This window comes from Nothobranchius furzeri, chromosome 12 (genome assembly GCF_043380555.1).
Source record: "Nothobranchius furzeri strain GRZ-AD chromosome 12, NfurGRZ-RIMD1, whole genome shotgun sequence".
Lineage (NCBI taxonomy): Eukaryota > Metazoa > Chordata > Actinopteri > Cyprinodontiformes > Nothobranchiidae > Nothobranchius > Nothobranchius furzeri.
Window position 1 is genome coordinate 45,680,571 of NC_091752.1, and position 16,869 is coordinate 45,697,439.

General features: G+C 44.2%; 2 protein-coding genes across 2 annotated transcripts; one reads left to right on the forward strand and one right to left on the reverse strand.

The window, feature by feature from the left end:
- The first annotated feature begins 2,832 nt into the window (after positions 1–2,832).
- adob (2-aminoethanethiol (cysteamine) dioxygenase b) lies at positions 2,833–5,270 on the forward strand. The gene is made up of 2 exons (XM_015976688.3): positions 2,833–3,558; positions 3,659–5,270. Exon 2 carries the CDS (start codon positions 3,789–3,791, stop codon positions 4,548–4,550), a length of 762 nt encoding a protein of 253 aa, XP_015832174.1. The 5' UTR covers positions 2,833–3,558; positions 3,659–3,788; the 3' UTR covers positions 4,551–5,270.
- Positions 5,271–7,532: 2,262 nt separating this feature from the next.
- On the reverse strand, positions 7,533–10,500 carry LOC107396841 (early growth response protein 2b-like). The gene is made up of 2 exons (XM_054734641.2): positions 9,198–10,500; positions 7,533–9,111 (listed from the first exon to the last, which is right to left on the reverse strand). The coding sequence occupies exon 2, from the start codon at positions 8,849–8,851 to the stop codon at positions 8,072–8,074; it is 780 nt and encodes a 259-aa protein (XP_054590616.2). The 5' UTR covers positions 8,852–9,111; positions 9,198–10,500; the 3' UTR covers positions 7,533–8,071.
- Positions 10,501–16,869: the final 6,369 nt, after the last annotated feature.

Sequence of the window (16,869 nt, forward strand, 5' to 3'; positions counted from 1 at the left end):
AAGTTTAAAAACAACCATTTCTTAAAAGTGAACTCACTTCCTATTTGCCCCAGTTCCTCCAGAGCTCTGAGCTGCTCATGCTAAATGACCATCCTATGGGGAATCAACCAAAAATTTCAGTTTAATAATTTTAGCAGCTTAAAGAACATCACCCTTTTTGATTATATTTTATTGCTTGCTTTGCATGTTTTAGAATCATTGCATTGGCTCCCCGTATGTTTTAGGGTCCATTTTAAGGTTCTTCTAATGGCTTTTAAGTGTCTTAATGGTATTGGGCCTTCTTATCTCTCAGAACTCTTTTTACCATATGAACCCTCACGGCCTCTGCGCTCCTCTGGCAGACGTCTCCTGGTCATCCCTAAAGTCAGGACACACACTCACGGCGAGGCGTCCTTCCAGTGTTATGGCCTTCGCCTCTGGAACGAGCTGCCAGAGGACCTCAGGGCCGCAGAGAACGTTCATGTTTTTAAGTCCAGGCTCAAGACCCATCTTTTTTTAGGTTGGCTTTTATCTAAATGTTTACTACAGTTTTATTTCTCGTTTTACATGATTTTATTTTATTGCTTGCTTTGCATGTTTTATATGATTATATTTTAGCATTGTTTTCATTGTTTAATATTATTATTTTACTGTCTACATTATTTGATTTATTACTTATTTTCTAACTTTTGTCCCTTATATCAGCTCTTTTATTAAATTTTTACTCATTTTAATCCAGTGTTTCCTCTGTAGGGGCCCTCTGCCCCGGGAGCGGTGGTCAACTGTAGCTGCCCGGGCGCTCTATAGGTAGTGTTTAAGAGGAGGTGGGGGTCTATGCTCCCCTTCTACTGAGCGCCCTGACTTAGTGTGGAAGACCTGATGCTGCCGGGGCAGACGGCTCCTCTGATGACGTTTCCTTGCCTTACCCTTACTTGGCTCATCTGGACTCAACCACATATAATTTTTACTTGTGTGTGTGTGTGTGTGTGTGTGTGTGTGTGTGTGTGTGTGTGTGTGTGTGTGTGTGTGTGTGTGTGTGTGTGTGTGTGTGTGTGTCTGTGTGTCTGTGTGTCTGTGTGTCTGTGTGTGTGTGTGTGTGTGTGTGTGTGTGTGTGTGTGTGTGTGTGTGTGTGTGTGCTTGCATATGTCTGTTAATGTTTTTAACCTGATATGGGAATCTGGGGTCATTTTGTAAAGCACTTTGTTTGAAAAGAGCTTTATAAATAAATCTGATTGATTGATTGATTGATTGATTGATTGATTGATTGATTGATTGATTGATTGATTGATTGATTGATTGATTGATTGATTGATTGATTGATTGATTGATTGAATCAACAATTATATTTTGCTCAATCCACCGCCTCACCACCAACTCATTAAATGTGAAACCATCCACTAGAAGCCACCTGGGAAGTATGCATTCAACCAGTCGTGCATTGACTGAGGTAGCCCTACGACCTTCAGATACATCAGAAGCCCACTCACTCGCATGCTGACACGACTTAGCTTGCAGACCAGATCTCCATGAACTTCCACTACCCTGGTGCCTAAGCTATTCAATAGCATCACAGTGGTTGGCATTAATTTGATAACTTGTTACAAACAAACAGCCAAATTTATTTTATGAACCCAGACATCACACCTTTTTGAGTCACAGTGAAACTCTTAAACATACAAGGCCATGTTTCATCAGAGTTCATTCATTGTCTCATTTAATATCACTGTGAATAACCATTAATAATCATTTGTATTTCATCATCATTATAATAAAATATAGAATTAAACAGATTTTTATAAATTATACTTTTGTTTCTGTGTCAAACTATTATAAGGTGTTGTTTCCCTGGCATTTCTCAAATTACCTAGTTTAATTATCAACTAAATTCTAAAGGCTCAATAATGTTAATAATTCATATTTTTATGGAATATTACATTTTATTGAATACCTTTATGTTCTATTGACATTTTATTAAAAGTAACAACTTACCAAACATCACCCACACACACTCGGGTTTTGGTAAGGTAGATGCATTTCACCACCCACACCATGCTGAAATGTCATTTCACATGCACGTTTACTGTACACAGACAAAACACACACAGCACTGAGAAAGCAGCTTTGTATTTATTTGTTTGAAGCCACAAATATTATCAGTATGTTTGTGGGTAATAAAGGACACTCAAATTCCTCTTTGGCTCATTAGCATCACTAGTGTTTGGACTACGCTGTGTGTTTTTTTAATGGAATCAATAAAAGAGAACAGGCAAGAATCTGGGTTCAGAGCTCTGCTGCCTCCTTTCTCCCTGTGTGTGTGTGTGTGTGTGTGTGTGTGTGTGTGTGTGTGTGTGTGTGTGTGTGCGTGCGTGCGTGCGTGCGTGCGTGCGTGCGCGCGCGCGCCGCGTTTGTCTTCATGTGGCCCTGACACATAAACTTTTTTAAATAAAGATTTCTGAATAAAGTTGCCAAAATCCAAATATGGGCTGCAAAAGACCTTCAGAACATCTGGAGAGCTGCTGATCCAGACCAGTTTCCTTCACAAACGCATGAGAAAAGTGTGGTTCAAACGTCCGGCCCTGGTGTGAGTCTCACTGCCTCGATCTGCTTTAATCTCACCAATCATAACAAAGCTGTTCAAAGGCCAGCAGGTTCTAACCACACGTTTCATAAATAACCTACTGTTTTTTTTTAATTCTGGTGTAGTTTATGTGTCGTTTTGTAAAACACAAATACCTGAAAACAAGAGTCATGTTAAAGGACTGAAATGTGTCCATATTCCCAAAAGATATGATAATCTCCAACTGTTTCATGTCACGTATTCTTAAATCATGGGCTTCTGACCTTGGTTTTAATTTTATATGGAATAACGTGATTAATTACTCATTTTTGTGACAGGCAGCATAAAAATAAGTCTGAATACAAGTGCTTTGTTACTAAATGTTGGTCCCTGCATCAAATAACAGCAGAACGGTTGGGACAATGCTGCTGCTTAGATTAATTCTAAAAATAATATTCAGCTATACAGTTAGGTTAATATTAGACATACATATTTCTAATTATTTTGGCAACATGCAGCCTCAAGCTCCTGTTTGACCGTTATTCGGGGTGAAAGATCATTTAGCGCTGTTTTTCGTGGGTCTGCTGGGTAATGTAGTCCATTGTCTGGAGTCCAGAATGTACCGGGAAAGTGTTTTCTTTCTGGACTACTAACTTTGTGCTAGTACCTTAGTTCATTACTGTAATAACAATGTTATTTTGCTAGTACTTCTTGTTTCTTGACAAAAGGCAAACGGCGCTTGTTTGAGTATCTACAGAAAACTACATTTCCCACAATCCCAAAGGTGTTAGCTGCCTGGTGCGGACGTGTTTGACACTTATTTAAAAATGGGGTTCCGAACCAGTTGAACCGACTGACCGCTAAATTCTGACGTTCTGTCGGTGAATTAGGCGCCACCGTGTCGTTTGTTGTTTTTAGAACCGTGTTGCTATCAAACCAACGTGCAGGAGAAACTACACAGGTGAGACCAGAAGTGCCTAGCCACAAAGACATTATCTCTGCCTCTGATCTCCTCCTTCTTGTAAGTATGGTGAGGTGACACAGTTCATTTAATTTTGATTTGAACAGAAACTCGACTTAACTTTATTTTCTGTGCATTGTTTAAACGTTTCGTCATAAAGCTGACCAAAGATCCCAAAGAGAGTTCGCGGAGGAGTGCACCATCTTGCTAATAAGCAATCTTTGGCCTTAGCCGAAGAGCACCGCGGAGCAGAGACCAGCGGACCCGAGCTGCGGCACTCCCTCTTCGGTATGATGCCAGCCGACAGCGCCATGACTTCCATCGTTCAGAGAATAGCTCGACAGGCTCTCGTCACCTTCAAAAGCCCGCCGGGACTCGGTGAGGACGCCGGTAAATCGTTCATGGAGAACCACAACAAGCTGAAAAGCCTGATGACGGAAGTGCGAGCGGCGGACCTGAAGCTCGTCCCGCGGAGAGCCAAGGACAGCTCGCCCCGTGCGCCCCCCTACCACCACGGGGTGCCCCCGGTCACCTACATGCACATCTGTGAGACGGACCAGTTCAGCATGGGGGTGTTTCTGCTTAAAACCGGCGCCTCCATCCCGCTTCATGATCACCCGGGAATGCACGGCATGCTGAAAGTCCTTTACGGGAAGGTTCGGATCAGCTGCTTCGACGGACTGGAGCGGCCGTCCGGCAGCACGCAGGCGACGCCCCCGCTTCCACCGGCCCAGATGGGCGCTCTGCGGCGCTCTGTGCTCCGCTCCTCGGCGGAATTCACGGAAGAGAGCGGGCCCTGCGTGCTCTCCCCTGACCGGGACAACCTGCACCAGATCGACGCCGTTGACGGGCCGACGGCGTTCATGGATATCTTGGCCCCCCCGTACGATCCGGACGACGGCAGGGACTGTCACTATTACAAGGTTCTGCCAGAAGCGGATGTTACAAACACAGAGCAGAAGGAGAAGCAGGTCTGGCTCGTGGAGATCTCCCAGCCTCCTAGTTTCAGGTGTGAAGGGGAGCCTTACCCTGGCCCCGAGGTCTGCCTTTGATCCATCTGTCTCCACCAAGCTGGTCTTGTCTTTGGCATGAGACCCGGGCTTTTGGACTTGGTTGGACAACGAGGAGCCCGTGTTTGTCAGTAGCTCAGAAGCTACAAATTAAGGGTCAAAGATGTGTTTTAATTGTGACTTAGAATGTAAAGTTCCTCTTCAGCGTTGATGCAACTCAGACTGATCATTAAACATTAACAGAGCAGTCCAGCTTTGTGCCCCAGAGGTGAGACAGTCTCCAGACTAATCTGAGCCTGGGACCGAAGCGACCTTTAGTGGTCTTCGGTGCATTTATTGGGTAATAACAGGAGTAAATACGTTTTACAGTCCACCATCTCTACAGCATGGCTTCAGGCTGAAGCAGCGGCTCCAGGTGTTAGCCATTAATGCCACACTCAGTCAGCTGATGATGTTGCATGACAGGCTGCTGCTCACACTCACACAGATGTGTAATCTCAGCCTGCAGCTGAAGCAGCATTAGAGACAATGTGTTCGACTCGTCTTCCTGCTGCAGGCTTTGTCTCAGACTTAAAAGAATTTTCCGAAGTGAAAACCACCTTAAACGTTATCGTTGACTCTGGACCACCTCCTCCCTTAGCGTTTCTCTGAGAAGATCCTCAGGGACGCGTACTGAATCAAGCTTCAGCACAAACAGCCTTCATGTTGTAATCATCAGATTAAAAACTGTTCTTGTGGTTGAAAATAAACATCAGAAACGTGTTTTTGCGTCGGTCTGAGGTCCATTATAAATGCAACACACAGCAGCATGAACCAGGAGCTCCAGGGTTTAGCTGCATGTGGTAAATGCTGAATCATTCACTGCTGCCACCGTGTGGCTGATGGAAGAGTTGGACTGTTGTAGGAAATGCTAGAGAACAAACCAAACCGATCATTTACAAACAGAATATTTCAGAGGCTCTGTTCCTGTTAGTATCTCATGTAGAGGTCGACTGATACTGGTTTTTCTATTGCAGATAGGTACGGTCACGGTCAGCCGATGGCCGATTTGTTATGCCGATATTTTGGGCCGATTTTCACAGTTAATAACTAGACTTTTTCCACCTTATTTCCATGCTAGTACCATCACAAAACTTCTGAAACCGAATCAGATTTTGAACGCTAACTTTAACCAGCTGTTAAATCTTAAGTTTAACAGCTGCTCAGTGTTGAAATCAGACATCTAACTAAAGTTAATCAAACAAATGAGTCCACTAACAAAGTGTTCAATATTCTAAAATGGTAAATTATAAGACATTTAATAGGTGAAAGTAATTTTTGGAGCATGTAATAAGCAGATGTTATTCGGGAACGTAAACATACATATAAATGAAATTCTGCAGCAGGCTGCCTGGGCATGTGCCTGACTTAAAATCAGCCTTACTAAGAAGTTATATCAGTTGATGCTCATATACGGAAAATGTTAGATATCAGCCTGATATATCAGTGTCCCCTTAACCTCGTGGAACGTTGATGTGACTGAACACAATGATCCTACAGAAAGAAGCGTGTCTCAGGGACCTGCGGTGACACGGGCAAATCTGGGGGTTAAAAAAAAGATGTAATTAACACAAAGTGCTTCTGACATCAGGCATAAACTTTTACCCAGATAGAACACTAATTAGTTAACACAAGTAGTCCAGCTGAATCAGCTGCAATTAAACACAAAGGAAATCCCATTCAAGCATGGAGTTGGGGACTGCCCTGCCTGGTTACTGGCCAGGCTAAAACCCCTCGTTGTTTCTGACAACAGCTAAATTATTCAGCTGCAACTCGCCCACAAACAAGTCCAGCCCGGTATTGGGCTACCGGATCGGCTCGGGGTCCTGTGCCTGATGATGACGTCACTGCGGCAAATCCACTCAGCTTTCACACAAGTTTTGGACCAATCAAAGTCTTCAGTGTCAGCGTGCTAACGTAACTTTTATAATCGTGGTATCGTAACTTCCATAAGTCCTGCGTTCAGCCAATCATCTAGTGTGACGTCATCGGCAGGCGCAGGACCCCGAGCAGATCCGGCATTTTCACCAGAAAGATTTAATAACTAATAAAAAAGCACCCACCTTATTTTAATCTGCAGAAGCTTCTGCAGAGCCTAATAAGCTACTGAACATGTGATTCAGTCAGTGAATCAAGTGTGTTGGAGCAGAGAAACAACTAAAACATGCTGGATACCGGCCCTCCAGGGTCCAGGATTGAGGACCAATCAGCTTCAGATGAAGCGTTAAATGTTTCCCCTCATTAGTGTCTTTACATCGTAGGAAAAAATGCCTTGTGAATCATTTGCTAATTTTCTAATTCTAATTTTCTTTCTCAGGAAAGCTGAGGCACTCTGTTTTTTTTTGGGGGGGGGGGGGGTTACAACTCATTAATATTCATGACATACAAATGTCTTGTCTTGGATTGGTGATTGGTTAACAGAAACACAACTCTTCCACTGCCTCCATTCACAAAGTTGATGTTTTATGTCCACAAATAACACAAGCCTTGAAGAGTTCTGCTATGTGGTGCAGTTGCTAATGCTAACGATGAGCTTCTACTACCTGAGACGTGCTCTGCTGTTTCCTGGACATTAAACCAACAGCAGCCCTCCCTGTCGTGAGTCATTAATGTTAAGTGACAGTGTGACGTAGATCTGTCAGGCTTTTCTAATCCTAGATTTTCACGTCTGTTTTCTATCAGAAGCTAACGCAGGAGATAGGTGTAGGAGACTATTTTCATGTTCAGCTTGCATGCTAAACTCTGAGTGACTCATTATAAGCAGAAATAATCATTGAAATGGGTTTTCAGCTAACCACACCTTTATTTTTCCTTGTGGACCTGATCGTTTTCGTGGCTGATGCCGTGGAGCTGTAGTCTGACAGTGCGCAGGCGACGCCCCCGCTTCCTCTGGGCCAGAAGTGATGTGATCATGTTCAGCATGCGTGAAACTCAGAGAGACCAGTCGTAGTCATCTATAAAGACAGCAGGGGTTTTTGCTCAAAAGAGTGTCCTGTGGCGTGTACCACTCGTCTTATGTGTCTTTATTTTAAAAGAAGTACACCAACAAGTGAACAAACCAACATTTATTTGCACTGACACAAAGCATCTGCTGCTTCATTTAGTTTGCATAAACCTTCTAAAACCAAGAGGAAACTGCACACTGCAAGCCATCCAAAAACAACAGGAATTCAGATAAAAAATAAGGCTTCATGTACCTGAAACTAAACCCTGCTCCATGTTTGATCATGTGGCACGGATGAGTCAGTCTGTCAGAAATAAACATACTTCTTTGATCAAACTTCCTGATGATGACTAAAGCTGAAATAGACTTTCTCTTATCAGACCTCCGCTGCGTCAGCATTGTTCACCTGTAGGAAAGTGAATCTGAATGGGTCCTGCAAAACCGGGCTGATCTGAGACCCTAGCTGCTCTGAGGCGCATCAAGTGAATCCCTGAGAACTTTGACCTGTTGGTGACCTGTGGCTGGATCTGAGCTTTTTGCTGCAGAACTTAGCAGGAGGCGCTGGGCTGGCGCGTGAAGATTAGGACGCTGAGGTCTTTTTGTCTTTCTGCCGCAGGTGAATCTTCATGTGCCTCCTGCGCTCGTCGCTGCGGGCGAATTTCCTCCCGCACTGTTCGCAAGAGAAGGGCTTCTCACCGGTGTGAGTGCGGATGTGCGTGGTGAGGTGGTCGCTGCGGCTGAAGTTGCGCATGCAGATGCGGCACTGGAACGGCTTGTGGCCGGTGTGAATGCGCAGGTGTCGGCTTAGCTCATCTGACCGTGAGAAGCGGCGGTCGCAGCTCTCTGCCGGGCAAGGGTAGGGCCTCTGGTGGACGGGCGTCTTGCTGGGCCGGTTTGGGTACTTCCTGGGTCTCAGGATGGGCCTTAGCGGGAGATTCTGGTGGCCGGGGAAAGCCATGGCCATCGGGCCTTCTGTGGCTGCTGACGGCGCAGCAAGCGTAAAGTTCCTGATGGTGTTGAGAGGTGTAAGAGGCGGGGGCACCCGGAGGGAGTCCAGGGGGTACGGGAGGGGCTTCCGCTCCGGGAAGGACGTCTGGAGGTCTCTCTGGCAGCTCTGTTGGTAGAAGCCTCCGTACTCCGGCATGATGGACAGCAGCGCGGTTCCGTCCACGGCCGGCTTTTGCGAGGAGCCGTAAGGCTGCGGAGGATGGTAGGACACGGCGCAGGTGGACGGAGCCAGGTACCCCCCTGCTGACTGGTCCTGGTACATGTCTCCGCTGCAGGAATAAGATGGGGCCACGTGCGGGTGGGGCGGATTGGGCGCGTACATGTGGCTGATGTCAGGCGGGCCGTGCGCCATGTTGCAGTCCGCCGCGTCTCCACCTCCCGTTGCGTAAATGTCAGATGCTGGGGGTGACCCTGCAGGTACCGAGGACTCGATGTCAGCTCCGACCACGTTAATTACGTCACCCGTTGTCCACGGTCCTCCCGCACCCTGGGATTCCACCGAAAACCTGCCGGTAAACACCACCGGGTGTGTGCGTAAAGTTTCTGCGTAGTGTGCCAAGTCGCCTTGGAGCAGCAGCTCAGGTGAGCTCGTGGTCCTGAACAGAAGGTCACCTGGAAGACAGAGAAGGGAAAACAGAGCCAGGGTTAAACTCACCCGCTTCAGGAAGGACTTTTGTTGCACGGAGCACAAATCTTACCGCCTTCATCTGCCCCCCCATTTTCCTCCTCTCCCACAGGCTCCTGCTTAACCGCCAGCCCCCCCTCCGCCCTGAACGCAGAAACACCCTCCACCTTGGCGGACTTTCCGATTCACTGTCTCTGATTCTAGTAACGGTGGGTGTCCATCCTCTCCGTTAACTCCGGTGTTTTCTGCCTCTCGCCTCCGGTAAGCCTCGGGAATGTGCCGTAAGATATAAAGGGATTTCCCGGGTAACCCTTGACGTCATTTACCAAATATGGACTTACTGTCACAAAAAAAGAGGGAACTCCAGAAATGGACAGCGGAGATTATCCCTGGCTAGGATTAAAACTTGAAGATAACAAATCATGAGCCAAACTTTATGGTTTGATTCGCTTTAGTCTTTAATCTTCCCGCAGCTTTAGCGGCTGTTTGAGGGCGACATTCGGAGTTCCGACGTCTGTCTCCATAAATGGGTCCCTCTCCGGTGAGGCAGGAGCCCCGGCTGCTTATGAGGCTGGTATCCGGTACCAGCTGAGCCCACACGGACCAAACAGGCCCATTTGTTATCTGTCAGCATCTGCTCCCGGCGGCTGAGATAAATTAGGTGATTAGAGACGCGGAGTCACCTGCCTGCTGCAGCATCAGTGGATGGAAGGAATAATCAGCTGCTTCAGCCTCAGGGCCCATTACTGGGTTTAAAGCTCGTGTTGTTTTTATAGTTTATTTCAGATTTAAACTTTGGTTGTGCAACACTGAATTGAGGTGCTAAAAATACAGCTGCCTCGCCTTGTCCAGAAAGTCCACTTAAAAACGTTCCAATACGAAATAAAATAAGACGTTTCCGTTCTTTTGATTCATTGAGAAAAATAATCTATCCACATGAACTTCAGTTTAGAAGCACTCAAACAGATTTAAGTAAAACGATGGTCCTGTTTTCCTCCTCAGCAGTCAGAATGTTATCTTTAAAATTATTTAAATCAGTTTTCCTGATTTGAATAAACGTCAAAAATAAACTCTAATTATTTTAATATGATTGTAGTATTTATATATAGTTTAGTTTGTGTCTATTGTAACAATTTGTAGGTGGTTACTTTTAATAAATTGTCAATAGAATAAAGGTGTTCTATTAAAGCTAATATTCCATGAAAATATAGATTATTAATATTATTGAACCTTTAATATTCAATCGATGATGAAACTAAGTACTTTGGCTATGCCAGGGAAACAACACTTTCTAGTAATTTGACACAGAGACAAAATTATAGTTTACAAAAATCAACGTATTAACATATTTCTACAATGATGAGAACAAATAGTTATACATGCTGAGTTAAGGTGATTTCAACTGAGACACTGAGTGAGCGCTGATGAAATAAGAGCTTAGGTGTTAATTTTAAAAAAATCTACAAAAGAAAGAAAATTATCTTTATTATAAAGTGCCTCTAGATAAAATCACGAGGTGCTTCAAAAAGACAAAGAAAATTAAAGTATAAAAAATATTTCAAAAAAGTTATTAAAGTAGGTTTGAAATGAGAAAAAATTAAAACAGAATTTAAAAAATATTAGGAAAGGGAGAGAAAAAATGAATAGAAAAGAGGGAAATCAGTGGATCCCAGGAAAGGCAGAATAAGAACAAAACAAGGAGAGGGTGATGAAGGTCACACCAAAGCTTGCTTGAACAAGTGAGTTTTCAGCTGCTTTTTAAAGGAGACCACTGAGTCCACTGATCTCAGGCTCAGGGGGAGAGAGTTCCAGAGTCTGGGGGCCACAGCAGCAAATGATCTGTCACCTTTGGTCTTTAGCCTGGTGCTGCACAACCAGTAGGCTTTGATCACTGGACCTCAGGGACCTGCTGGGGGTGTAGGGACTAAGAAGATCACCAATGTAAGATGGTGCTTGTCCATGTAAGGCCCTATAGACCAGAACCAGGATATTGAAATGAACCCTGAAGTTGACTGGCAGCCAGTGAAGCTGGAGGAGAAGCGGGGTGATGTGGGTGTGTTTGGAGGACTTGGTCATTTTGAACTTGGAGACGGCCACAGAGAAGGAACGCTCAGACAGATAAGAGGAGAACCACCCCAGACAACACATTCTCACTCCCAGCGCGTCAAAAACAAACGCTTGGTCAGCCAACCTCTGCGTCAGACCCCTGACACCAAAAGTGCCTTTTTCGTTACTTATGTGCGAAAAGGGGTTTTTCCCTTTTGTAACTGCAGATCCCAATGCAGCGTAAAACTGACGTGATGGGATATCCGCTGATGCGGCACAGAACCAGCTCATGTAACCGCACCTAAACCTTAACATTTCACTATTTATAACCTTCCCCTCACCCTCTTCCTAACCTTCGGACTGGAGGGTCGAGTCACTAGACTCTCTGTGTAGACCTTCATTCGTTCGCAGGCTGCTGTGGTGTTAACAAGTGAAGCTTCCAAATAAACAGAGACGTGTTCCCGTACTTCAAAGGTATTTTTCGCCTATCTCTTATTTGTCCTGAGACCATGAGCTCGAACCTCTACAGCTCGCCCGTTACATTGGTGGCAGCGGTGTTTGGCAGCGTTTACCCCCGGGACGTGGCTCGTGAGAAGGCTACGCAGGACCATGTTCGGAGGCTCTTTTACCGGTATGGACGAGGACAAGCAGAGCCCAGTTTGGACTGAGGATGTATGTAACATCAAAGTGGAGCTGCCCGCGCCATTTTGTGGCGACGGTCGTAAACTCTTCGCTACTTGGACTAAACAGTTTGAGGCTGCCGTTCGCGCCCAAACCCGAGGAGCGGGAAGACGGAGCTACATCGCCACTTCGGCTGCTCTTTTGCCCACCAGACTGGACGGGGCCGCTTTCCTTTTGTGGGACAGCCTCCCTGCAGCTACGCAAGGTGACTTTGACCGTGTTGAAGAGAAGTTAAATGAGGCATTTGGACAGAAACAGTTCATCTTGTACTTTCAGACTTGTGTTTCTGCTCGGCCTAGGCTGGCTAATGAGAGTTTGGAGATATATGCGGCTGATATTTCGAAAGCCTTGGAAGTACTTAAGAAAGACCTGAGGGAAGACAACGAACATCTGCGGAAGGACATCATGTCCCTGCGCCAGGAGCTGACTAGCAAACTCGATAACATTGCGGAGGAGATGCAGGGACTGAAGGCGAGAGTAGACAAGGCGGAGAACTGAGTGGGGCTGGTGGTGGAGGCCACGGTGGAGTTAACGGAGGCGATTAATGCATGGAGCAAAAGGCAAAGGAATATCCAAAATAAGCTGACAGATCTTGAGTCCAGATCGAGAAGAAACAATATTAGGATTTTTGGAGTGGCAGAAGGAGAGGAAGGGAAATCGATGCACCAACAGACTTCCTGAAACACGAGCTGGCCCTATCTGCAGAGCTGGACCTCGGGATCCAGCGAGCCCACAGAGTCTTTGCGTCCAGTTTCCGCATAAGCACGCAGCCGAGGCCAATCATCGTAAACTTCCAGGAATTCATAACTAAAGAACGGATCCTAAAAGAAGCCCAGAAAAAAGGCCAGATTAAAATAAGAGACAAGAATATCTACTTGGATCAAGATTACGCAAAAGAGGTGATCCAAAAGCGCAGAGAGTATCAAGGGATCAAGAAAGCACTGAAGGAAAAAGGGATTTGGTTCCAGACCCCTTCACAAGCATTCGGATCCACTGGGAGGACGGAGCTCGAGTATACGGCAACGCATACGAGGCGGGGCGGGAGCTGCACCAAAGAGGAATGTGTGTGGAGGCACCGGCAACACCGGTGGAAGATGAGGAGATCACAACCTGGCTACAGGAGATTGTTAGCTGGCGCCAATCCCCACCCCCCACCCCCCCAGACGGCAGCGAGAATCACCAGCAGCATGAAGGGCGAAGGAAAAGCTGAGAGAGTACAAGAGGCCCGGTGATAAATAATATGGAAAAGGCAGAAAATTCAATATCCTCATCTAATGCGAAGGGGAAAATCCTCGTACGATGAGAGAAATGGAGGAGCAGCACCAGGAGGAGAAGATTAGTTGGACAGACAGGATGGAGGCGAGAGCCCAACCTTATATAGGGCCCATTACGGGAGGACTAACCCTTCCTCCAATAGGGAAGGGGAGGGAGAAGTATCCCTCCCACATGGTGGGAGTTCCAGGTATTGTCAGTACCATTTTTGTTCATATTATGGTAGGTTTTTGTTTTACAGTGGTACAGCTGGGTCAGAGGGTTACAAGGTTACTGACTCCAGCGTTTCTGTTTTTTATCCTTACTGTTGTTGTTGTCATTCCTAGTGGTGGGATCAACTGTTATACTGTACTTAAGGCATGAGTGGCCGGGCTAATTTGAAAATAATGACATTAAATGTGAATGGTTTGGGTAACCCCATTAAGAGGACTAGAGTCTTAACAAAGCTGAAGAGAGAGGACGTGCAGGTGATTTTCTTACAAGAGACACACATGACAAAGAAAGAGCACGAAAAATTTAAGAATTTGGGGTATGAGAACTCATTCTTCAGCTCAGGCAAAAACAGTAGGAGAAGAGGAGAAATAACACTCATATCAAACAAGGTTAATTTCGGGTTGATGGAAGAAGTGGGGGACAAGGATGGCAGCTATATCTTCATTAAATGGAGAATTGACGGTACGGTGGTAACATTGGTGAATGTATATGTACCCCCAGAGGCGGACCCAAAATTTCTGCAGTTGTTAATTGATAAAATTGTATCCTTCAGTGAGGGGATCTTGATTAGTGGAGGGGATTGGAATACAATATTAAACAAAGCAAGAAACACTACAAGCACAAAAAAAGAAATAATAGATCCAGAAAACTCGATGCTATGATTAAAGAATTAGGGCTATGCGACGTGTGGTGCACTCTTCAGAGAAAGATTTTACTCACTATTCAGCGGCTCACAAAATACATTCGAGAATCAATTTTTTTCCTGATTAATAATTTTGATTTTCACCGGGTGCAGGCCTGTAACATAAGGACAGCAGACATTTCCGATCATAATGCAGTGAACATGATTATAAAATTAGAACAACAAAATGAACGCACGCAATGGAAATTGAATGTCAGCATTCTCAGTAACTCAGCAGCAATACAAGAAATTAAAAAAGAAATACAGGACTGTATAAAAACAATAAGGACAGTGTAATAGAGCCAACAATTATATGGGACACAGTCAAAGCAGTAATGCGAGGTAATTTAATATCAAGGATGTCCTGGCTGAAAAAAGAGAAGAAGTTAACACAAAATAAATTGGAGCAACAAATTAGAGAATTAGAAAAATTACAGCACAGAGATAAGAGTAAGGACTTAATAAGGAGCACTGGAGAGGTTAAAAAACAATTACTAGAATTATCAATGGAGGAGATAGAAAAGAAAATGAGATTCACAAAGCAAACCTTTTATGAATTGGGCCCAAAAGCAAGCAAGATATTAGCAAAACGCTTGAGAACACAACGAATGAGGAATGCAATCAAGAATGAGGAATGCAATCAATAAAATTAGGGACCTGAAAACAAAAAACTTAAGCTACGAACCAAAGAAAGTATTAGATATATTTCTAGAGTATGACAAGATACTATACAAGAAACCCAAATTGACCAACAACAAAGAAATAGAAAAATATCTGGAAAAACTTGATCTCCCCTCCATTTGGGAAATTTCAGAATGGTATCTTAAACGCACCAATTACTAAAAAAGAATTTGAGGGAGCTATTAATAGGCTGAAACCAAACAAAAGCCCAGGGAGCAATGGTTATCCAAATGAATGGCACAAGATTTTTAAAGAGGATCTCACCACCCTATTATTGGACTCATTCAATTGGACGCTAAAGAATGCTGAAAGCCCTCTATCCTGGGGAGAGGCTATCATTTCGGTCCTGCCAAAAGAGGGGAAAAATAAGGAACATTGTAGCTCTTATTGCCCCATTTCAATTTTAAATGTGGACTACATATTATTCACATCAATAATCTCCAGAAGATCGGAACTCTTTCTCCCGGATTTGATAGACGAAGACCAGACGAGTTTTATAAAAGGGCAACAGATGCAGGACAATATAAGACGCACATTACATATAATCAGAGAGGTCAATAAACACAAAGCCCTCACGGCGTTAATAATTCTAGACGCGGAGAAGGCTTTCGACAGGGTTAGCTGGCCCTTCCTGTTTGTAGTCCTGAAAAGAATGAGCTTTAATGATATTTTTATAAATTGTATAAAAGCTCTATATAACAGGCCAATGGCCAGAATCAAAATAAATGGAAACCTCTCAGATAGTTTTGAACTCTTCAGGGGAACGCGGCAGGGCTGCTGTTTGAGCCCTGGTCTCTTTGCATTATTCATCGAACCACTGGCCCAATTCATGAGAGAATGATGAGCTGAAGGGGGTGACAATTAGCCTTGTGAACTAGACCACTACATTTATTTAGTCTGGCTTGCCAGGCTAGGTGACAATAGCACGGAATGAACATAAACTAGGACTCTATGCGGACGATGTGATAATATATCTTCAAAACCCTGACACTACATTTACAAAGCTTATGGACGCCCTAAAAGACTTTGGCGGAAAATCAGGATATAAACTCAACATTACAAAGACCCAAATATTAACTATGCACTTCAGGCCCTCGCATTCAGTCAGACGGGAATTCAAACTCAACTGGGACGCAGACAAAATGAAATACCTGGGGATTTACTTAACACGAGAACTTAGCGCATTATATGAGATTAATTATAAGGAGATAAACAACACGATACTAAAACACCTAAAAACATGGAAGATCCTAGTGATGGACATCAGCTCGCGAATTGAAGTGCTTAAATCAAATATCCTACCTAGGGTAATGCATTTCTTTCTCTCTCTTCCGGTAATCATCCCAAATATCCAATTTATAAAGTGGGAAAAACAAATGAGCAACTTTATCTGGAATGGGTCGAAACCTAGGATAAAATTAAAAACTCTCCAACTAGGGAAAGATGAGGGAGGGCTGGCAGTCCCAAATCTCAGGGAATACTATATAGCAGCGCAGATCAGATACATTATATGTTGGTTTTCCACAGAATATCAGGCCAAATGGAAAAACATCAAGCTCAATTACGACACACAACCTCTACAAGCGAAGCTGGGAGAGAAGATGCCAACAAATTCTGACAGCCAAAACCCTATAATATCTACAACATTAAAGGTTTGGTGGGATACAATTACTAAATATAAAATTGTAGGAGATAACAAAGAACTGATCTGGCCATCATACACACCAAATTTTAGAGCCGGCCAGTTAGATAACACTTTCGAGAAATGGAGAGACAGGGGAATCACAGCAATACACGTGTTAACAGAGGGGAGAGAATTTAAAACATCTGACAAACTGAAAAGGGAATTTGATCTGGATAACGGGGATTTTTTTTAGATATTTGCAATTGAGACATTTCTATAACTCAGAGGTAAGAAATTCATTATCTAAGGAGGGGAACGAGTTAATACAATTGATCACAGGTACTCATAAAATGTTACCCACAAAGGCGGTTTCAAAGATATATAAATGTTTGCAAAGATGCAACGGAATCTCAATACGTTAAGAAAAAATGGGAATCAGAACTGCAAATAGAGATATCTGGCATAATGGCATTGGATGTGCCGGTTGCAACATACTTCAACTAGCTCACGACAGTGGAGGGAATATGGATGGAAGAATCTCATGAG

What these genes read in the sequence shown, in the direction of transcription:
- adob (XM_015976688.3), top strand. Translation starts at nt 3,789, where the DNA reads ATGATGCCAGCCGACAGCGCCATGACTTCCATCGTTCAGAGAATAGCT.
- LOC107396841 (XM_054734641.2), bottom strand. Translation starts at nt 8,851, where the DNA reads ATGGCGCACGGCCCGCCTGACATCAGCCACATGTACGCGCCCAATCCG.